General features: G+C 42.6%; 1 protein-coding gene across 1 annotated transcript in view; it reads left to right on the top strand.

Moving 5' to 3' along the window:
- The window catches only part of LOC139412827 (transmembrane protein 131-like), a 31,483-nt gene that overhangs the window by 3,823 nt on the left and 3,962 nt on the right, over positions 1-23,698 (top strand). Inside the window, exons 4-32 of the mRNA XM_071159557.1 lie at positions 7,955-8,023; positions 9,865-9,985; positions 10,855-10,971; positions 11,282-11,485; positions 11,643-11,793; positions 12,118-12,174; positions 12,321-12,491; positions 12,608-12,716; positions 12,883-13,036; positions 13,316-13,486; positions 13,974-14,084; positions 14,289-14,423; positions 14,906-15,010; positions 15,284-15,370; positions 15,481-15,709; positions 15,812-16,065; positions 16,462-16,571; positions 16,742-16,808; positions 16,906-17,060; positions 17,804-17,946; positions 18,247-18,433; positions 18,584-18,769; positions 19,032-19,190; positions 19,345-19,754; positions 19,956-20,235; positions 20,710-20,831; positions 21,007-21,171; positions 21,366-21,651; positions 21,902-22,026. Coding sequence (XP_071015658.1) covers positions 7,955-8,023; positions 9,865-9,985; positions 10,855-10,971; positions 11,282-11,485; positions 11,643-11,793; positions 12,118-12,174; positions 12,321-12,491; positions 12,608-12,716; positions 12,883-13,036; positions 13,316-13,486; positions 13,974-14,084; positions 14,289-14,423; positions 14,906-15,010; positions 15,284-15,370; positions 15,481-15,709; positions 15,812-16,065; positions 16,462-16,571; positions 16,742-16,808; positions 16,906-17,060; positions 17,804-17,946; positions 18,247-18,433; positions 18,584-18,769; positions 19,032-19,190; positions 19,345-19,754; positions 19,956-20,235; positions 20,710-20,831; positions 21,007-21,171; positions 21,366-21,651; positions 21,902-22,026 — 4,640 coding nt within the window. The remainder of the gene's footprint in view (positions 1-7,954; positions 8,024-9,864; positions 9,986-10,854; positions 10,972-11,281; positions 11,486-11,642; positions 11,794-12,117; positions 12,175-12,320; positions 12,492-12,607; positions 12,717-12,882; positions 13,037-13,315; positions 13,487-13,973; positions 14,085-14,288; positions 14,424-14,905; positions 15,011-15,283; positions 15,371-15,480; positions 15,710-15,811; positions 16,066-16,461; positions 16,572-16,741; positions 16,809-16,905; positions 17,061-17,803; positions 17,947-18,246; positions 18,434-18,583; positions 18,770-19,031; positions 19,191-19,344; positions 19,755-19,955; positions 20,236-20,709; positions 20,832-21,006; positions 21,172-21,365; positions 21,652-21,901; positions 22,027-23,698) is intronic.

A 23,698-nucleotide genomic window follows, 5' to 3' on the forward strand; every position in this document is an offset into this window, starting at 1 on the left:
GCAGGGTTTCTTTCCCATTACGTTGTGTGTGTGCCCTAGGTCTGTTTTGGTGTAAAAATCTATTTGTGTAAAAATAGCTAAAGCACAGGCCTTGGTTACGATATTTGAGTGCTTCTCTCCAGGGCTTTAGTGGCTCCTTAAAATTAATCTATTTAGTCTGAGTGTCTCGCTCCACCCTTTTCACTCTCTTTCATCTGCTCTGAAACGGACAGACTATTATGGTAGATGGGATCATGTGAGTTTTAGTAAGTTTCACAGAGGGATCTCCTCTCAGTATTTACTATTTTGTAGAATAATAGAGAATGTCAAAACTATGAAATAATGTGAAATCATGTAGTAACCAAAAAAAGTGTGAAAATAATCTAAATATATTTGAGATTCTTCAAAGTAGCCACCCCTTGCCTTGATGACAGCTTTGCACACTCTTGGCATTCTCTCAACCAGCTTCAACTGGAATGTTTTTTCAACAGTCTTGAAGGTGTTCCCACATATGCTGAGCACTTGTTGGCTGCTTTTCTTTCACTCTGCAGTACTCATTTGGGTTGAGATCGGGTGATTGTGGAGGCCAGGTCATTTGATGCAGCACCATCGCGCTCCATGGTCAAATAGCCCTTATACAGCCTGGAGGTGTGTTTTAGGTCATTGTCCTGTTGAAAAACAAATGATAGTCCCACTAAGCGCAAACCAGATGGGATGTTGTATCGCTGCAGAATGCTGTGGTAGACATATTGGTTAAGTGTGCCTTGAATTTTTAATAAATCAGTGTCACCAACAAAGCACCATCACACCACCACCTCCATGCTTCAAGGTGGGAACCACATATGCGGAGATTAGAGGTCGACCGATTATGATTTTTCAACGCCGATACTGATTATTGGAGGACCAAAAAAGCCGATACCGATTAATTGGCTGTTCTATTTTTATATTTTTTGTAATAATGACAATTACAACAATACTGAATGAACACTTATTTTAACTTAATATAATACATCAATAACAAACAATTTAGCCTCAAATAAATAATGAAACATTTTCAATTTGGTTGAAATATTGCAAAAACAAAGTGTTGGAGAAGAAAGTAAGAGTGCAATATGTGCCATGTAAGAAAGCTAACGTTTAAGTTCCTTGCTCAGAACATGAGAACATATGAAAGCTGGTGGTTCCTTTTAACATGAGTCTTCAATATTCCCGGGTAAGAAGTTTTAGGTTGTAAGTTGTTATAGGAATTATAGGACTATTTCTCTCTATACCATTTGTATTTCATTAACCTTTGACTATTGGATGTTCTTATTGGCACTTTAGTATTGCCAGTGTAACAGTATAGCTTCCGTCCCTCTCCTCGCTCCTACCTGGGCTCGAACCAGGAACACATCGACAACAGCCACCCTCGATGCAGCGTTACCAATCGCAGAGCAAGGGGAACATCCACTCCAAGTCTCAGAGCGAGTGACGTTTGAAACGCTATTAGCGCGCATCCCGCTAATTAGCTAGCCATTTCACATCGGTTACACCAGCCTAATCTCGGGAGTTGATAGGCTTGAAGTCATAAACAGCAGAGCTGCTGGCAAAATGCACAAATGTGCTGTTTGAATGAATGCTTACGAGCCTGCTGCTGCCTACCATCGCTCAGTCAGACTGCTCTATCAAATCATGGACTTAGTTATAACATAATAACACACAGAAATACGAGCCTTAGGTCATTAATATGGTCGAATCTGGAAATTATCATCTCAAAATAAGACGTTTATTCTTTCTGTAAAATACGGAACGGTTCCGTATTTCATCTAACGGTGACATCCATAAGTCTAAATATTCCTGTTATATTGCACAACCTTCAATGTTATGTCATAATTACGTAAAATTCTGGCAAATTAGGCAGCCCAAACTGTTGCATATACACTGACTCTGCGTGCAATGAACGCAAGAGAAGTGACACAATTTCACCTGGTTAATATTGCCTGCTAACCTGGATTTCTTTTAGCTAAATATGCAGGTTTAAAAATATATACTTAGGCATTGATGTTTATGGTTAGGTACACATTGGAGCAACGATACGCACATCATCAATTATATGCAACGCAGGACACGCTAGAAAAACTAGTAATATCATCAACCATGTGTAGTTAACTAATGATTATGATTGATTGTTTTTAATAAGATAAGTTTAATGCTAGCTAGCAGCTTACCGTGGCTTACTGCATTCACGTAACAGGCAGTCTCCTCGTGGAGTGCAAAGTAATCAGGTGGTCAGAGTATTGGACTAGTTAACTGTAAGGTTGCAAGATTGAATCCCCCGAGCTGACAAGGTAAAAATCTGTCGTTCTGCCCCTGAACGAGGCAGTTAACCCACTGTCCCTAGGCCGTCATTGAAAATAAGAATGTGTTCTTAACTGACTTGCCTATTTCACCTTTATTTATTTAACCAGGTAGGCAAGTTGAGAACAAGTTCTCATTTACAATTGTGACCTGGCCTAGTTAAATAAAGATGAAATAAAGGTTAAATAAAGGTTTTAATTTAAAATTTTAAGTTACAATTTTTATTTTTTTATCTGCCAAATCTGTGTCCAAAAATACAGTTTTCTGATTTGTTATGAAAACTTGAAATCGGCCCTAATTAATCGGCCATTCCGATTAATCGGTTGACCTCTAGCGGAGATCATCCGTTCACCTACTTTGCGTCTCACAGAGACATTGCGGTCTAATGTCCATTGCTTTTGTTATTGACCAAATACTTATTTTCCACCATAATTTGGAAATAAATTAATTAAAAATCCTACAATGTGATTTTTCTGGATTTCTTCCCCCTCATTTTTGAAGTGTACCTATGATGAAAATTACAGGCCTCTCTCATCTTTTTAAGTGTGAGAACTTGCACAATTGGTGGCTGACTAAATACTTTTTTGCCCCACTGTGTGTGTGTATGTATGTATGTATGTGTGTGTGTGTGTGTGTGTGTGTGTGTATGTATGCATATATATATATATATATATATATATATCTCTCACACACACACATGTTGCCAAAATGCAATCTGGATAACTATTTTTAATCCTATGTTGATAGTTAATGTACCAATTATATGACAATGGAACAATACACAACATTCATATTTTACTAACTTACAGTTCATTTAAGGAAATCGGTCAATTGAAATAAATGTATTTGGACCAAATATATGGATTTCACCAGACTGGGGATGCAGTTGTGAGGCTTGTTGGACGTACTGCCAAATTCTTCAAAACGACGTTGGAGGCCGCTTATGGTAGAGAAATTAACATTAAATTCTCTGGCAACAGCTCTGGTGGACATTCCTGCAGTCAGCATGCCAATTTCATGCTACCTCAACTTGAGACGTCTGGGGTGTTGTGTGACACACTACACGTTTTAGAGTGGCCTTTTTATTGTTCCCAGCACAAGGTGCACCTGTGTAATGATCATTCTCTTTAATGAGCTTCTTGATATACGTCAGGTGGATGGAATATTTTGGAAAAGGAGAAATGCTCACTAACAGGGATGTAAACTAATTTGTGCACACAATTTGAAAGAAATAAGCTTTTTGGAACATTTCTAGGATCTTTTATTTCAGCTCATGAAACATGGGACCAACATTTTTATTTTTATGTATTCATTCTGATAGACCGTAAGAGCAACCGCTCATATCGATGCCAATGGAGCCCCCTCACGCCTCCCTCTCTGTTCACCTTTGTCCTCTTAGTTGACTTGATTCCACTCCATTGTTTGTGTAAACATCCGTAAGGGCAATTACGTTTATAGCTCTCTTATCTAGAAGTGTTGGGTTAAACCAGTGCTTAGATTGGAGGAAGTTGGTATAACCCAGTTGAAGGAAGTGATGTCCCAAAGGTATAGAAATTAATTTAATTATAAAATGAAATGGAATGGCACTGAATGGTCTCTCTGCTTGAAGAGCAAGGAATTCAATTGAGAGATCAATACAAATGGAAAGCAAGGTGGTGAATGGAGTTTGTAGCGGAAATGTACGCTGTTAGTTATTGTGTGCATGTGCCTTTTTAAAGTCTGACTTGATAATGAAGGTCAATGTCCAGACTCCAGGGCAGCATGTGTGTATGAGGATGCAGGCGGTGCTAAGAGCCTTATGTTGTGGTTATTGTCTGGTACGGCTGCAGCCGTACTACAACGGAGTGTCTGGTCTACTGTTTCTAACAGCTGAGATGCTGTGTTTGTTCTTTGTCATTAATCTCTGAAGATTTTCTCACAAATGGTTTATCAAGACACAACTTTTCCAGCACTACAGATTTAGCAATTTAGCAAAGTTCTGCTTTGGCTATTTAGATCAGTTTCGATTAAGTCATGGTTAACTTTTATTTAACTAGACAAGTTAAATATGCAAGCCTGGCAATTTTCCTTTCACTTTGACTTGAGGTTTCTGTCCACAACACCAAGGACTGATTGACCACAAAAGCATGCAATAACATGTATTTTCTCTCCAAATGACCAGTTGTGTTCAGCTTGTAAATAGTAGTTATTCATTGTCTAGTCAGCATCGTGTAGAGGCCAAGATTATACTTAGTAACACGTGGTTAATTTTATATTAGCCTTTCTCAGTTTTTATTTTTGTCTCTCCGTTGCTTAGGTGTCACACCAGTTATTATATATAATGCAATAGGTGTCTATCATGGTTACACCTCTTCTGGCTAGCAGCCAGTTTCATTAGGTTTCTTTTACCTTTCTCTACAATATGCAGAAGATTCATTATCAGATTCACTTTATCCCCTGGCCAGCATTCAGCAGGTTTAATGTTCTCTAGACAATCTCTACAATATGCAGAAGATTCATTATCAGATTCACTTTATCCCCTGGCCAGCATTCAGCAGGTTTAATGTTCTCTAGACAATCTCTACAATATGCAGAAGATTCATTATCAGATTCACTTTATCCCCTGGCCAGCATTCAGCAGGTTTAATGTTCTCTAGACAATCTCTACAATATGCAGAAGATTCATTATCAGATTCACTTTATCCCCTGGCCAGCATTCAGCAGGTTTAATGTTCTCTAGACAATCTCTACAATATGCAGAAGATTCATTATCAGATTCACTTTATCCCCTGGCCAGCATTCAGCAGGTTTAATGTTCTCTAGACAATCTCTATAATATGCAGAAGATTCATTATCAGATTCACTTTATCCCCTGGCCAGCATTCAGCAGGTTTAATGTTCTCTAGACAATCTCTACAATATGCAGAAGATTCATTATCAGATTCACTTTATCCCCTGGCCAGCATTCAGCAGGTTTAATGTTCTCTAGACAATCTCTACAATATGCAGAAGATTCATTATCAGATTCACTTTATCCCCTGGCCAGCATTCAGCAGGTTTAATGTTCTCTAGACAATCTCTACAATATGCAGAAGATTCATTATCAGATTCACTTTATCCCCTGGCCAGCATTCAGCAGGTTTAATGTTCTCTAGACAATCTCTACAATATGCAGAAGATTCATTATCAGATTCACTTTATCCCCTGGCCAGCATTCAGCAGGTTTAATGTTCTCTAGACAATCTCTACAATATGCAGAAGATTCATTATCAGATTCACTTTATCCCCTGGCCAGCATTCAGCAGGTTTAATGTTCTCTAGACAATCTCTACAATATGCAGAAGATTCATTATCAGATTCACTTTATCCCCTGGCCAGCATTCAGCAGGTTTAATGTTCTCTAGACAATCTCTACAATATGCAGAAGATTCATTATCAGATTCACTTTATCCCCTGGCCAGCATTCAGCAGGTTTAATGTTCTCTAGACAATCTCTACAATATGCAGAAGATTCATTATCAGATTCACTTTATCCCCTGGCCAGCATTCAGCAGGTTTAATGTTCTCTAGACAATCTCTACAATATGCAGAAGATTCATTATCAGATTCACTTTATCCCCTGGCCAGCATTCAGCAGGTTTAATGTTCTCTAGACAATCTCTACAATATGCAGAAGATTCATTATCAGATTCACTTTATCCCCTGGCCAGCATTCAGCAGGTTTAATGTTCTCTAGACAATCTCTACAATATGCAGAAGATTCATTATCAGATTCACTTTATCCCCTGGCCAGCATTCAGCAGGTTTAATGTTCTCTAGACAATCTCTACAATATGCAGAAGATTCATTATCAGATTCACTTTATCCCCTGGCCAGCATTCAGCAGGTTTAATGTTCTCTAGACAATCTCTACAATATGCAGAAGATTCATTATCAGATTCACTTTATCCCCTGGCCAGCATTCAGCAGGTTTAATGTTCTCTAGACAATCTCTACAATATGCAGAAGATTCATTATCAGATTCACTTTATCCCCTGGCCAGCATTCAGCAGGTTTAATGTTCTCTAGACAATCTCTACAATATGCAGAAGATTCATTATCAGATTCACTTTATCCCCTGGCCAGCATTCAGCAGGTTTAATGTTCTCTAGACAATCTCTACAATATGCAGAAGATTCATTATCAGATTCACTTTATCCCCTGGCCAGCATTCAGCAGGTTTAATGTTCTCTAGACAATCTCTACAATATGCAGAAGATTCATTATCAGATTCACTTTATCCCCTGGCCAGCATTCAGCAGGTTTAAAGTTCTCTAGACAATCTATATAATATGCAGAAGAGACTTTTGCGTTGCTTAGTTAGAACAGGAAATGGCTTGTGGCTTTTTAGTCACGATGCTGACTGACGATGCATCTGTTCCTTTTTTTATAGTCTAAACTTCGCACCTCTCCTCCACCCACGGCGAACTAACACCGCCAAGCCTCCCATCTATCTAGCTGCTGACATTGCTTAAAAAAACATTCAGTCTACATCAGAAGTTGGCCAATGCACGCCATGCAGAAAAGCAATGTATTTGCATTTTGAAACCTCAAGAATTTAGAGTGTTTGATTGGCTGTTACACGGTGGCCTTTTTCAGTCAGTCAGTGGCCCATTATGACCATTAAACAACGCATGATGTGGCCTTGTTTGTACTCTGAAGCTATAGGGGGGAAATTACAGGGAATCTACCTCTGTTTACATTATAAATAATATGATCTACAATTAATATAAGCTGAACACCGTCTGCATTGTTCGCCACCTGCAAATGTGTGTTCAAACACAGTTATAAACGCTGCAAAATGCAGGAGTGGAGGAGTCATTCTGAGAGAGGTCTGGTTGGTTGTAGAGCTCCTCTGTAAACACACACACAGACAGCGGGGTGTGTGTGATTTACCCAGCTGAAGGTCAATCTCCCATAGCGACATTAAGAGCATGTGCAGTTCTTTTCCACCTCTCTCTCTTAGAACACACAGGACCACAGTAGGAGCACAACTAAGTTCTAATGTACAACTATGACTTCATAGAATTCATTTGTATTCCAAGTGTAGGCCTTATAATAAAACATATATTCCTTGTTGTTCCTGACGTTTCATAACATTGGTCATGGATCCACAGCGACACCTTTTTATGACTTGCCTGTGTGCTGTCGGCTTATACGTGTTGTTCAGTGAAGTCCTACTGTCTGTGGCGTGTGCAGGGAGCGGTTTCCCTTTTGGGTGCCTTGTTTCTCATGGAAAGATCTTGTTTGTCTGCGCTGAATACACATGCAATGACATCTGTCTTAATGCATATCTCTGACTTCAATTATCTTTGCAAAAACTATTTTTTGTGGAAATTACTATGTAGTCATAGTCAGTCAAAATGATATAGGGGAAACAACCTTGCAGTAGATCACTTGTTTTTGCAAAGCAGGTTTGGCAGGTTTCCTGTCTTGTTTTGGCGGTTGCCCTGAGCTTTTACATGTTAACCTGATATGCTTTACACACACAAACTTTTATTTTTTTTATATATATTTTTTTACATGTTACACAATAGGAAGTAGGACTGCAGCATGGATGAAAAGTCGTCCTTGTTTCCCCTCTCTTCCTCACTATGGTTCCTCTTTTTTTCTCCCACAGCTCACCCTTACAGAGAGGGAACAGCAGGCCCATACGCTTTGAGCCGCCAATGCTGGACTTCCATGAACAGTGAGTTAACTTCCTCCACCTACAGATACACCTGCAAGTATCCTAGCGCTTAGAGCGTTGGGCCAGTAACCGTGAAGGTAGCTAGGTCGAATACCCAAGCCAACAAGGTGAACCATCTGTCTGTGCCCTTGAGCAAGGCACTTAACTCTAATTGCTCCTGGGTCGCTGTTGATAATGGCAGACCCTGGCCGTGACCCCACTCTCCGAGGGTGTCTCACCCCACTCTCCGGGGGTGTCTCGGGGAGAGTTGGGATATGTAACAGAAACACATTTCCAATTCACACGTGTTTAACATAGGGCTGGGCGGTAGACTGTATTTTACTATATACAGGTATTTATGCACGGACCGGTTTGGGTTCTTACGTTACCTTCTATAACTATTTGAATGTTTGGTTTGTTAAATGTGATACGCCGTGTGTGTGTGACGTCCATTTTTATAGTTTACTCCTCTACTTGAGTCATCCCTCTCCTCTCTCTCTCTCCATGCTGCTTTCCACACAGACCTAGTCCCACTCCCTGTCACTCAAGGAGCTCATTTGTTGCTTGACCACGACACTTTCGTTCAGTCTGCATGGTCAACGCAGCATACGCAACAATGTTGATGACGATGTTGCCACTGATTTGAATATAAATCCACAAGCGTTCTATAATTACATTATTTGTTTGTTTCTTACATCTGCAAACAGCTAGTTTGTATTTTCTTAGCAACTTAAGCTAAATCGTGTTAGCCAGCTAATAAAAGTACTGAGTCAGAGCAAACGTAGCTAGCTAATACAGCCTGATACCAGTACTGGTGGAGGCTTAAATCAGCATGTTGTTTGTGCAACAGTATCTTCTGAATCAAAGAGGAATAGGCTAATAATGAATATGTTGGCTATATGAATACAGATTTAATGTAGCCAAAGATTATAGGTTCCCCTAGGAAACACTGACCATCACTTTGGTTCCTACCCTGTCACAATAACTTGTCCATGGCATTTTCATTTAGTGTCATGTCAAACAACACTGTGTTCAAAGTGCCCACTATTATTTATATTCTAACTATAGAATTATAATAAATATTTCCATGATTCCAAAAGTTTACCCAAGTGTTTTGATCTAAATCACAATTGCAACATTTGGTTAAAAATAAGGCCTAGTATTTTTGCCCATGTCATGGCAGTGTGGAAATTATCTCAAATGAGTCCAGGAAATGCGGAAATTGGTGGAAATGCAGGAAATAATTTTAGGTTGAAGTTGAATTGAACAGTATAAAACAATCAGAATGGAGAAATCATTTAGAATGTATGTGTTGCCACCGTAGGGTGTCACACTACTCATAAAGCAAATGTAGAACTTTTATTAATCAAAAACATTATATACTGTCAAAAATGTGAAACATTTTGGCCATATCGCTCTGCCCTAGTTTAACAAGCATTTCGCTACACCCGCAATAACATCTGCTAAATATGTGTATGCAACCAATACAATTTGATAATATAGACTTGTACATGTGTGAAATGGGACAAATTCAACCATCAACTACTCTGTTTATTTTCTTCCTGTCAGGCTGTTGAGATGTACATTCTGTGCATCACCCTCTCAGATCATTTGACAACTTGGCATTGATACTTTTTAAACGTGCTCTTATCTGCTGGGTATTTCCACAGTTAAGAGAAGAGGCCTCCTGGAGCATGATCGTTTTATCAACATCTGTTAGGAGAGACAAGGAAATGGAAATCAACCAGATTTTTTTTGAGACTCCATTTGACCCTATTAGGCCTATATGTTTCTGACGGCTGTGTTTCTGACAGCTATATGTGCGACAGCTTTCACAACACTGTTTCTCTTCCTGTTCCCAGGCCTGTTGGAATGCCAAAAATGGAGAAAGTTTATTTGCACAATCCTAGTGCAGAGGAAATAAGCTTGATATCTATATCAGCAACAACTGCACATTTTCATGCATCATTCTTTCAAAACAGGGTGAGTAGCTAATAAGTATAACCCTATTGCTGTGTCCCATTCCACAAAGATGCAGCATTTCAAGGCAGGATGTCAAAATTGGCGTGTCACAATCCCAAGGCACCTTAAAATGCTGCCTACCAATTTCATCTTAAATGTCAGTTACCTACTGAGGAAAGTGCTACCTACATAGGTCCTTTTGGAGCAGGCAGGTAGGCAGCAAGCTTTCTTTTGGTTTGGGACACAGCCGACGTCTCCTGTTCTACAGGCATACGCACGGCTTGTTCAAAAGCTGAAAGACTAAGCCCTGTGTTTGTCGGTGGACAGAGGCTCATTTATCCGGCCATTCCGATTCCCCTGCCTGTCAGTCTGACCATGTGACCCGGCTGTTATGGGTATCATGTGCTGGTTTTGTACTTTTTGAAAAACAACTGTCAACATTCCGCCATGTTGGGCCTTTTAACTGAATTGTGAAACTCATGACAGCTCTGAATCCAGTGCACTCCTGAGCAGAGGAGATGGTGAATGGTGTGACTGTGCTGCTCAGCATGTTTGAGTCCTGAGAGTAGAGCAGGAAAATCAAGTCAAATAAGGAAGAATGTTGGCTGGAGCAAAAACGCCCTCTTTCCCCCTGGTATTTAAACATTTTTATTGTTAAAGCGATTTGTTTATGTCTGGCTGTCATCCAGTATCTTCTAAAACGATATCGCATCATGACAAGAATCTTCATGTTTACTGCTTTATCACACCCAAGACTGACCTTAATTGGTTGGTTACATTTACAGTTCCAAAAGTAGCTCGACCTTTTGATTCCAATCTTTTGATTGGATAATTGTCGTATTCTTTCTCTCGAGTTAATTCACCCCATCCCTTCTCTTCTCTCCCTGTAGATAATTCCACCAGGGGGGAATACGTCGTTTGATGTGGTCTTCCTCGCTCGAGTAGTAGGAAATGTAGAGAATACTTTATTTATTAATACCTCGCATCATGGAGTGTTTACATATCAGGTGTGTATGAATACATATGTTTACGGAATCATATGTCATATCTATACTAATAATTCATCATGGAGTGTTTACATGTCAGGTGTGTATGTTTATATAATGTGTCACTATGTATAATAATTCTGTAATATGTTTGTATACTGGAGGTGTGTTCTGAACACTGAATATAAGGATCCTTTGTGGATTGCATTTTCTGCTGGTTTTCTCCCTTGCCTCCTCAGTCTTAGTCCCTGTTGTAGGTCCCTGCTGTAGATCAAGTAGTTCCCTGCTGTAGATCATGAGTCTTATGTTGTTGTTGTCTTATCCCCTGCAGGTGTTTGGTGTGGGCATCCCCAACCCCTACAGGCTGCGGCCGTTCATCGGGGCCCGAGTCCCAGTCAACAGCAGCTTCTCTCCACTCATAAACATCCACAACCCACACAGTGAGCCACTGCAGGTAGTGGAGATGTACTCTAGTGGAGGAGACCTGCACCTGGAGCTCCCCACAGGGCAGCAGGGAGGAACGCACCATCTGTGGGTGTGTATAGATCAGGACAGTCGGGGGCTTTTAGATTATTATCCTGTTACTTCTACACCATTAGAATTGGAATTGAGACAAATACCTGACCAGAATGGAATTACTTGACCCCTGAATAGAATGTCTTTTCTGTTCTTTCTTCCTGTGTGGTTGTCAGGAGATTCCCCCGTTTGAGACGAAGGGGGTGATGAGAGCCAGTTTCTCGTCGAGAGACGCAGACAACCACACGGCCTTCATCAGAATCAAAACAAACGCCTCCAACCAGGACGAGTTCATCATCCTGCCTGTAGAGGTGGAGGTCACCTCGGGTACATTTCCAATAGCAACGCCTCACCATACGTTTCCAATAACAATGTTTCCAATAGCAACGCCTCACCATACGTTTCCAATAACAATGTTTCCAATAGCAACGCCTCACCATACGTTTCCAATAACAATGTTTCCAATAGCAACGCCTCACCATACGTTTCCAATAACAATGTTTCCAATAGCAACGCCTCACCATACGTTTCCAATAACAATGTTTCCAATAGCAACGCCTCACCATACATTTCCAATAGTAATACTTCTATACTTGTATCTGTGACTGGCTGATTGAAACGTCTCCTGTTCCTGTGTGTCTTTGTCCTCAGCACCAGGAATCTACTCCTCAATAGAAATGTTGGACTTTGGAACGCTACGCTCACAAGGTGTGCTGTGTTCACAACACCTTTATACCCTCATTCTCCAATGGGTCAGGCTTTTGTGAAATATTTGAGTGATTTGGACTTTTCAAAATGATTCTTGGGTGATTTGATGAGTTGTTTATTGTATTTTCTGTTTAAATGTTTTACAGATCGACCAAAGCAGTTGAATTTGCATCTTCTCAATTCCGGAGCAAAAGATGTGCAAATAATGAGTGTTCGAGCGACGCCGTCAAACGATGCCATCACAATAGACTTCAAGGCCGTCACGCTAAAAGCTGGAGAACATAGATACACCAAAGTCGCTAGTATTAGTTTTGATGGTAAGTGAGCTATATTGCTCAGTACTCCCCATACCTTCTGGAATTCTCCTGCATATTGCACCTCTGCCTTTTTGTTCCAACCTGTTTTGACACGGTTTTGTTTTTTTGATTTCCAGCATCGAAAGTTCAAAAAGCTTCCCAGTCCTCTGGTAAAATAACAGTAAAAGCGAAAGAGAAAAGCTACTCCAAACTTGAAATCCCATACCTAGCTGAGGTTCTAGACGGGTAGGTTTTTCTGTTTCCTTTACCAATAACAATGACAAGTATTTTATTTAACCAGTGAAAAGAGAAGTATTTTTTTATTTATTTTTTTACTTTAACGAATCACCATTACACAATTTCTGAACATTTGAAACGTCTCCACTAACTCTCCTCTCCATCTGTGTGACAGGTATTTGGGGTTTGACCATACAGTCACGTTGTTCCACATTAGAGACAGTGTTCTAGAGCCAGTGGTCAAACCCATCCACCTCACCAACACCTTCCACTTTGCCATCCGCATCCATGACGTGTCCCTTCCAGATGAAGCCAAGACCATGTTCTTAGTGAGTAACTGTTATGAACTGTATCGTGTTCCAGAGGCCTGTTGCTGTCAGCCAACTCAAAGCTTGCAGGCTTTTGTTCCAACCCAGCTTAAATACAACCAACTTCAATCAATTACTAATCACGGTCCTCAAGTCTTAAGATAAGAACTAGCTACTTTATTGATCCCTGGGGGGACTTTGGTTTGTCAAGTATTAAACGTGTTGAACTGCTCTGTTGTCCTCTGAGTGTGTCCTAAGGAGGCAGCGTATATATGAACGGTCCCGTGTTCTCCTCCTCAGGTGCAGAACTTCAGTGAGCCGGTGTTGATCCCCCCTCAGGAGTCTCGTTACATCTTCTCCCTCCACTTCCAGCCTGTCCGGCCCTCCAATCACATCGACAGCAACATCCTGCTGGTCACCAACGCCTCCAAGTTCCACCTCCCCGTCCGCGCCTACACTGGATTCCTGGAGGTACTGCCACACACACACACACTGGGGAAATAGTGTACACACACAAATTAAATCCTTCACACACTCAAGTACATTGTGGGGGAAACACCTGCAAATGCATATTGTTACGAAACCCATAACTAGACCTTGACCTCTTGGTCGCCAGTCCAGGCAGATTATCATTTGTTCAGATGGTGACTAAACATACATATGTGCAAAAAGGAAAATTCTGAACAGTTATACCTAAACGAATGATTTCAAATCAAAACGAAAGCCTCATGGCCACCAAACCAACCAGCAGCCTCACGTCTTGCAAGCTGGGACACTGACTGACGATCACCTGATGTGCATATCAACCTGGCTGAACAAGGTTCCTGCTACCCCCTGGAGGAATCGTGTGTGGAAGTGTTCCCTGGATAGGGGTGTTGGTGCATGTCCTAATACTAACCTGGCCCCCATATCATAACAATATAGTCTCATTTTTCTCTTCCTCCCATCCTCTCAACAGCCCTTTGTCCTGCCGCCCAGTCTGCAAGAGAACTTCCTGGACTTTGGTGTCCTCAGCGCGACAGACACCAGCAGCATCCTGTTTGTGGTTGTCAACAGCAACCCCATCGAGGTGGGCTCACCCTCAACACCCCTCTGCTCTGTAGACATCCCATAATAAAGCAGTACAGCTCTTTTTGAATGCATGCGTAACCATGGGTAACTAATGCTTCACTAGAGGTGGCTACCTAGTATCTCTCCAACTTGTTTGAAAACAGATTGGATTAGTGTGACGGAAAAGGAGACGAGTCATTTTCTCACTCACTCACTCGTACAGCTGGTGATCCGGCCATGGCTGCTGACAGGAGAGAGTCTGAGTGTGGAGCTGTTGAAGATCGAGAGAGGCAACAGAACCACAGTGCTGACCAAGACCAGAGAGCTACACAGCGCCTCAGCTTCTCCTCACAAAACGGTAACAGCATCACAACTACTACTGTCCCTGGACTGGCTGAATCTAGCGGTACTTGGTTGGAGATAATGGAGGTCATTTAAGCCTGCAATGAAATATATGTTCTCTCCATTTTCTTTTCCTTGAAATATTAGTTTATTTTTTAAACATTTTAGTATTATCCAGAGTGACTCAGGCATTCATCTTAACATAGCTTGGTGGGACAATCACTTTTTTTCACTTAGTCGGGGATTCAAACCAGCAACCTTTCTGTTACTGGCCCAACCTCTTAACCACTAGGCTACCTGCCACCCCTACATATTTTGTATGTGAGCACTCTCATGGTCCTGTACAGATGGAGTAGAAAGGAGGTGTGTATAGATGACTACAGAATGCTGTGTTCATCTGCTAGGAAACACCAACAAAGTGGCCTTGTGTCTGAGAGCAGTAGGTAAAGTAGATGGAAATCAGGAGGCTGACTGACGGCTCTGTTGTTCCACCTGCAGGTGATCCTAGCCTCGGGCTACTACGCTGCCTTCCGGGTCACCCTGGTGGCTAAAGACCTGGAGGGGGCCTATGACGGAGCTATCCACATCACAACAGACTACCAGGTATACCTGTCAACTGGCCCGTTGAAGTGCTACTGTCACTAAGTCCTGCTATTTGAGTTGCTACGGCAACTATATACGTTTTACTTTTGTGAAATTGTTCTATTTGGCCGGGGCTCACTTGAAATGGAGATGTCAATCTCAACGTAACTTCTCTGGTTAAATAAAGGAAACACACATAAACGAAAATCAATACATAAAATGCATCAATTTGTTCATTGCTCCTGTGTGATGTTTAAGAATTGTCAGTGATCTTCATTCCTCTTCTGTAAACAGATATTAACGATACCAGTGAAAGCAGTTGTTGCAGTGGGCACTTTGACCAGCTATCCCAAACACATTGTCCTCCCGCCATCTTTTCCGGTTAGACTAACTATATTTTACTTGTCGTAGATTGCTATATTGTTTTGAGTGTATCAAACATTTTTGTATTTTGCCTCTGCTATTTTCTACGTGTTTTCTGTCCCTCCCAGGGTAAAGTAGTGCAGCAGAGTCTAAGCATGGTGAGCTCCTTCTCTCAGAAGGTGACCCTACAGCAGATCCACTCTCTGACTGAGGACTCACGTTTCTACTACAGGAGACTGAAGAACAACCGGGACGAGCTGGAACCCAAACGCAAGTCGAAGGTCGCCAAGATTTATTTTGACGCCAGCTTGCAGTGTGGCGACCACTGTTATGTGGGAGTACCGTTTGTTCTGAAATGTGAGTCTTTTTGGTTATTGCCGTTATTCTTTAATGGTTTCTGTTTAGTTTGCTGCTGTACCTAGCGAACTTGTTCTTCATTAAAACATCTTAAACTTTCAGCTGAGAGCAGACCGCCTGGGCTGTCAATGCAGGAGGATATGTGGGATGTGGACGTAGATTTGTATCAAATGCTCCGTCGGCGATGGAAAGCACTGAAGGAGAGTTCAGGACACATGGCGGAGGCGGTGTTTGAGGCCAACGCTGACCTCCAGAAAAACATTGAGACCAGAGTGTCAGCTCAGCTGAAGTGGCCTTCTATCATGAACTCTTCCCAGCAGGTCCTGTTCCCTCTCACCAGCCTCACCAGCTCATCGGTGAGGTGGATTCATTAACATCAATTCTATGGGAAGATCTCAATTGCATACTCCTCACATCCTCTCAAAACCCATTGGATGAGAAAGCCAAACCTCCTCCAATGGGTTTTGGGGAGGATGGCTTTTTGTGCATATGGAACATTTCTGGGATCTTTTATTTCAGCTCATGAAACATTGTACCAGCACTTTACATGTTGCGTTTAGATTTTTGTTCAGGATAGATTGGCAGGCCCAGGGGGGGGTTCCCTGACCATGTGACCAGAGAAACTCTAAACTAAGGCTATAACTAGAGCCAAGAGTTGTCCTGGTCAAGTCACATGGTCAAGAACAAATTTGGGTCCTGTACATGCTACTGTATTGAGCCTTCTGTTCTAACCAGCAGTCTTCTGTTGCCAGGAGATAGAGGTTGTCTTGGAGAACCCAGCTGACGTTCCTGTCTATGTCCAAGTCCTGCCATTAGCCCTCTATCCCAACCTCCCGGCTGTCACCCACAAACTGGCACAAATGTGAGTAGCCTTCAATATGCACTTGTAGTTTGCTAATAGTCATTTTGTCTGTCACCCCTTTTGGCAAGCTGTTTCATGTCACACTGATGGGGTTTCTCCACCATAGAGTTAGAATGAATGGAAAATAATTCTAGAAGTAATTCTACGGTCTTATTCTTCTTTCACGCCAGGTTTCCCCTGGAGAGGCTCCCACACTTCACCCCCGACACAATGGAGTTCCAGGTACACAGAAACCATGTGAGTTTACTTTGCTCTGTCTTTTAGTCCTGTGTCGTGCCAGTTGATCAAATACAATACCATGTTTGAGACTTGACTCTCTCCTTCCCCTTTGCAGACGCCTGTGGTCAGAGGCAGCGCAGGCTTCGCCGAGGGCTCGACGACACAACCCTACGTTTACAACCTAATGCTGCAGCCAGAGGAAGTGAGGTCGCTACGCTTGAAATTCTCCCCCGTCAGCAACCACACGGTTTCCTCTCTGCTAATGCTAAGGCATGTTAACCCTATAGCCTGTAGGACTTAACCAGTTGTCCACTTACATAAGTCTCTGGTTTGTGTCATAAATGGCATCCTGTTCCCTATATTGTGTACTACTTTTGACCAGGGTCTATGGGGTTTGTGGTCAAATGTAGTGCACTATATAGGGGATAGTGTGCCATTTTAATGTACAGTGTTTATTTATTTTTCATTTTATTTAACGAGGCAAGTCAGTTAATAACACATTCTTATTTACAATGATGGCCTAGGAACAGTGGGTTAACTGCCTTGTTCAGGGGCAGAACGACAGATTTTTACCTTGGCAGCTCAGGTATTCGATCTACCAACCTTTCGGTTACTGGCCCAACACTCTAACCACTAGGCTACCTGCCGTTTATGCTAACTGCTTGAGGTCAGGATCACTCTGAAGTTCCGGCAAGCTTTGATGTTGCTTCTTAAAATCTGCACCTCTGAGGGCAGGGTGCTGATTTGAGACGTTGAGCTATGAATATCTCTGTTGGACTGAGGAGGACGGGCAGAAGAGGAATATAGTCTCCCAGGTGCTGTAGTAGCTACAGGGTTACAGAGAGAAGTCAGCAGTCAGACCATATATCTTTTACAGCCTCGACTTGGCCATATCGGTGGTTGTGTGGATGAATGCATTGCAATTTGAATCATATGGTTTGTGTGAATAAAATATAAACTGCTGTTTATTGTTCTGTTGATTGTTAACTGTGTATGTCTCTCTGTCTCTACAGGAACAACCTGACGGTGATGGAGTTCCTGGTGGTGCAGGGTCAGGGCAGCTATGAAAGGCTGAAGGTAGGGGGCAAGGCCCCGGGACCAGGGGGATTCCTCAGGTTCAAGATGACTGAGTCTCTACTGAAGGACTGCACAGACAGTGAGTGGTCTAGAATCCAGTTTGTTATAATGTCCTGCATCCACAGACAGTGAGTGGTCTAGAATCCAGTTTGTTATAGATGTCCTGCATCCACAGACAGGAAACCATTACTTATCGGCGGGTTGAACTCCGAGAATAGTCTTGCAGAGCCCTTTTGATAGTTTGTTTATGCTTGTGTATTTGTGTAAATTATATATTTGATCTCTAGACACACAAGCCTCTGCAGCTAAAAATAGATATGAATGAAAGAGGAAGTTGTCAGAGGTATGTGACTAATTAACTTTGTGAACCTTGTTTCAGAAATGAAGTCGAAGGAGCCGAACGTCACTCTGAGAAAATCCTTTAAGTTAGAGAACACTGGACAGCTGGAAATTAACATTCAATCCACTGAAATAAACGGACGTCTCTGTGAGGGATTCGGCTTTAAAGTCCTTAATTGCCAAGAGTTTTCACTAAAACCCAATGCTTCGAAAGAAATCGTCATATTGTAAGTAAACCTATAGCTAGTTGTTTAAAGTTAATAGATAAATATCCCATGAATCACTACAATTGTTTTGTGCTTGCTTTGTTTAATCACTAGTATCTCCAATGACCAACTGAAATGACCAACGTTGACGTGTCTCTTCATCTCTCTCAGGTTCACGCCAGACTTCACAGCCTCCAGGGTGATCCGGGAGTTAAAGTTCATCACCACCGGAGGATCTTACTTTGTGTTCTCCCTCAACGCCTCTCTGCCCTACCACATGCTGGCCGCCTGTGCTGCTGTCCTCCCCAGACCCAACTGGGAGCTGGAGCTCTATGTCATCATCTCTGTCATCATGAGGTGAGAGGGGGAGCCTCACAAATAGAACACATTCTATGGGTGGATCCCCGCCTAGAGACCGTGTGTTCCCTAGATTAGTTCAGAGGCCCAGTATCCAGAACTAGGCTCATAGGTTGCACCCCATATATCATGAATTATCTTGGCATATCAGCCTTTCTACATGTTCAAAATACATTTATTTAGCTACATTTCTTGGACAGATATTTCCCCTGTATCTAAGGCTGTAAGGATTACTAACGTTGCCTCTATCTGTTGTGCCCAGCTCTATGTTTTTGCTGGTGATTGTAGCGGCCTATCTGGAGGCCCTGGGGATCTGGGAGCCGTTCAAGAGACGCATGTGTTTCGAAACATCCAGCACCTCCATGGAGACAGGAAGGCCCTTTGACCTCAGGGAAATAGTACGACTTCAAAGCGATGCACAGTGAGTTTGTTTTCTGAATGTACGTTTTTGTGTAAACTTTGTCTGACATATGTTGACGTTCGTATCTGAAATGGTTTGATGAGTAGATCGGAGATGTTTAGTGTGTAAATATTTTATTGTATAATTACTAACTTCTCAGTATTTTGTCTCCCAGTATGAATGGGTACGGTGGAGAAGCAAACCACAACTCCCTGCGAGGGATGCCAGGCTCTGCCTCCAGGGCTGCTAGCAGGAACACCAGAGGAGGCCACAACCGAGGCCCCACACAACCCCTGATCCCTCCCTCCCAGCCAGGCTCCAAAGTCTCAGACAGCACCTCCTCCTCTGGCCAACAGGCCAGCCGCAAGGCCCGGAGCCCCAAGCAGCCACAGCCAGCTCCAGAGAACCAGCAGCACCCCTCACAGGCTGGTCCTTCAGCCCCAGGAAGAAGTCCCCTAGATGGGCCACGCCGGCACAGCTCGGAAGACTCGGACTATGTGAGCCTGGTGGAGACCATGGATAAAGACCTGGACAGACCAGAGTCTGCTGAGGAGGGGGGGAATCAGGATGCAGTTTATGGCAAAGGTACCTACCTGGATATTAGTATTAACCCTGATAAACATATGCTTTTGTGTTGAGAATTTGGATGTCCCTTAAAATGTGATTACCTGCTTATTTAACAACTGACTCATTCAGGGGTACACAGTACGAACACTCCTATTATTGACAGGATTTGATTCAGTTCACACAGTGTAATGAATCTGTCATCTTCTTCCCTCCTTCCAGCCAGTGCAGCCAAAGGGAAAGTGCAGCAGACCAAAGCCAAGGCCCCGAAGAAGAAGGAAGAGAGGGAGAAGAGGAACAAGGGAAGAGCTCAGGGAGGAGAGGAACAGAAGGAGGACAACGATGACAGCTCCTCCACCACCACAGAGAACTCCAACCCAGACATAATGGAGGACAACAAAGGGAAGAAGAAATATGATACTCCTGAAGCTCACTCAAAGTCCAAGAACAAGAAGCCAGCAGCCATTACAAAGGAGAAGAGCCAAATGGATGCAAAGTCTAGGTGGGGTTTAGTTTATTTTTATTTAACCTTTATTTAACCAGGTACGACCCATTTGAAGTTAAAAACCTATTTTACGAGGGTGACCTGGCAAGAAGGAAAAACAGGGCAATAGCAACGTGTACATAATATTACCCCAAAAATACACAATACACACAAGACAGTGTCAGAAGTTACAGATACAGCTGAAGATTAGAAAACAACTGCAGCTATCACAAACCGTGTCGTCGATCAGAGTCTTAAGTTGGGTTCCTCTGGTTATTTCGGCTTGTACACATTTTTCTCAATGACCTCGATACAAAATTCTGACATGCTCAGCTCTTAGTAAGTTCTGTACATCTTTGGGCTCTGTAGCCTAGGAGTAATCTGACTTGTGGTAAAAAGGGACAGCACTCACAAATAAAGCATTCCTTTTGTATTCAGACGTGACTGAGCTTCCAGACATTGACCACTTTATTCCATGTTGCTTTTCCACAGCTCACTGGAGCTCCCATACGTTACCCCACTGGAAAACAAGCGCAAGAGCTTCAATTCCAAGGCCCTGGCCAGCAGCTCAACAACAACAACCATAACAAGACCCATACCTCCTAAACCAAGAGGTCAGTTACTACCTTTCCAGCTAACTGACCTTTTGACTTTTCTGTTTTCTCACATTGACATGGCAAATGTCTTGTTTGGTTTTTACCTGCCTTTTTTCCCCACTGACTTGGGAGACACCTTTTCAGGACTGTGTAGGGTTATGTTTGAGTCTCGTTCCCTCCTCTCAAACCCCAGTGCCTCGTGTGAAGCTGGAAGACTTCCGCCCCCCTCTCCTGGCTAAGTTCCTGTTCAACGAACCGGTGGTGCAGGAGCTGGGGAACAGCAGCGGCTCAGAAGGGGAGAAGGACATCTCTCCTCCCCCGGAGTGGGACTGTGTTCCCCTCCACATAGCACACAATGGTGAGTTATGTAGTGCACTACCACAACCCCCTCATACCTGCTCCAAACCTGTTTCCCCACCTCTTCTAGCATATTAACTCTTTTTAACTTCCTGAATCAAGCATGTATCAATCCAGTCTTTCAAATAAAAACAAACCAATTGAGTATTGTGATAAAGGCAGCCATATGACATGCATCTCCCCGTTTCCTCTCAGCTGTGGACAGTCTCCAGCAGATCTCCCTGCAGACCATGAACGCTGATCCCTTCCTGAAGAGACCCATCGAAACCCCTCCCCCTCCCTCATCTGATCCCTTCCTACAGAGAACCATCGGAACCCCTCCCCCTCCCTCGTCTGATCCCTTCCTGAAGAGACCCATCGGAACCCCTCCTCCTCCTTCGTCTGATCCCTTCCTAAAGAGAACCATCGGAACCCCTCCCCCTCCCTCGTCTGGCTTCTCTCTGTATGACTCCTATAGCGGCATGGTCAACACTGCTACCAGGTGAACAAACCTACAACAACAGAGACCTGCACAGCTCTTCATCTTAAACTGATCTAGAAGTCATACAACTATCTGTGTAGTTAACTGTGCCAGAGTGACATGAAACATACACAACCTGAGGTGTGATGAAAAGAAGAATGCCAAAAGAATAACTGCAAAATATATGTAGATCAAGATAAAAATGTCATCTACATCCAAGAGTGGTTATTTCTAAAAACCAAAGTCTTCTTTGTTTCTGTGTGTTTTCCAGCGAGGTGGGTCTGATGTCTACTGCATCAGGCATAAAGAACAAGCTGACCAAGTTGGTCTCCGTACCTGGTCAGAACGGGAACCCTACCTTTGCTGCTGTGGCGGCTGGATTCGACAAAAGCCCAGGTCAGTCAGATGTCCTGTCTCTGACTACTTCTTCCCCCATGTCCCAAATGGACCCCTCGCCCCTTGACTCTAGCTCCTACACTCTCAGCATCTGTGTAAAATTGAGATGATTGGATGTGTCTAAGCAATATGGCCATCTAGCCAATCAAAATCTAATTTTAATTGTCACATGCTTTGTCAACAACAGGTGTGGACTAACAAGGAAATGCTTACTTATGGGCCCTTCCAACAACGCAGAGAGAGAAATAATAGAAACATAAAAAGCGCAATAATAAATACACAATGAGTAACATTAACGTGGCAGTATACACATGGTACCAGTAGTGAGTGGATGTGCAGGGGTACGAGGTAGATATGTACATATAACTAGGAATATAGTAACCCATAATAAATGGTAGCAGCAGCGTATGTGATTAGTCAAAGTTAGTGCAAAAAGGTTAACTGCAGATGGTCCGGGTAACTATTTAGCAGTCATGTGGTTTGGGGGTAGAAGCTGTTCAGGGTCCTGTTGGTTCCAGACTTGGTGCATCGGTACTGCTTGCTGTGCGTTAGCAGGGAGAACAGTCTATGACTTGGGTGGGTGGAGTAAACTTTTCTCTGACACCGCCTGGTATAGAGGTCCAGGATGGCAGGGAGCTCGGCCCCAGTGATGTACTGGTCCGTATGCACTTCCCTCTAGTGCCTTGTGGTCGGATGCAAAGCAGTTTCCATACCAAGCGGTGATGCAGCCAGTAAAGATGCTCTCAATGGTGCAGCTGTAGAACCTTTTGAGGATCTCAGGGCCAATGCCAAATCTTTTCAGCCTTCTGAGGGGGAAGAGGTGTAGGCGTGCCCTCTTCTCGACTGTGTTGGTGTGTGTGGACCATGGTAGATCCTTGGTGATGTGGAATTTGAAATGTGAAATTCTGATATGCACTTTGAAGATTTTTGAATAAGCCAACAAGACGAGTACTGAACAGCAAAATCACTAGCAACTGAACAGCAAAATCACTAGCCTATGTCAATGTACTATCCCCCATAGTAGAACAGTTGACATATTCTATTGGTCAGCTTGTTGAGAAAGAAATGGCCTATTCCATACAGACTCTGTGACAGTTGTGGGGCGATAGAGCCCAAATTCATACAAAACACTGTTGCCAAAAGGGCACCGCAATGTGAGAAGGAAATACACGTTAGAAATTTAGAAAGAGAGGAGCTCTTATGGATTACTCTGATGGAAGGTAAGACATGCCTCATATGTATTAAAACATTCAGGTTTCAAACAATTAAGTATTTGTTTTCAAAATGCATACTGCCTTCAGCTCATTGCAAAGTGGTGTGTGACGCGCTGGTGAAGCCTGCCTTCCGTTGCCGTTTGAGATGCTGCAGCATCTGACAGATTTTCCTCTCAAAGGCTCTGTATCTGTATAATGTACGCGTGTGACAAATAAGATGCATAACAAATATACCGTAACACACGGCAATTGAATTCCACAAAATTAACCTATAGACTGATAAGCATGACCAGTCAAATGTATTTAGGCTAAAAAGCTTTATTTTGCTGTGGAATTTTTTTCTTCCTGACACCAGTTTTATCTATAGGCATTAAAAAATATTGTCCAACAGTCGGCTATTACCGGCTAACGGAAACCCTGACATAGACATAAAAATGGTATCTGCGAGTTCATTTGAC

This window comes from Oncorhynchus clarkii, chromosome 7 (genome assembly GCF_045791955.1).
Source record: "Oncorhynchus clarkii lewisi isolate Uvic-CL-2024 chromosome 7, UVic_Ocla_1.0, whole genome shotgun sequence".
NCBI classification, from domain to species: Eukaryota; Metazoa; Chordata; class Actinopteri; order Salmoniformes; family Salmonidae; genus Oncorhynchus; species Oncorhynchus clarkii.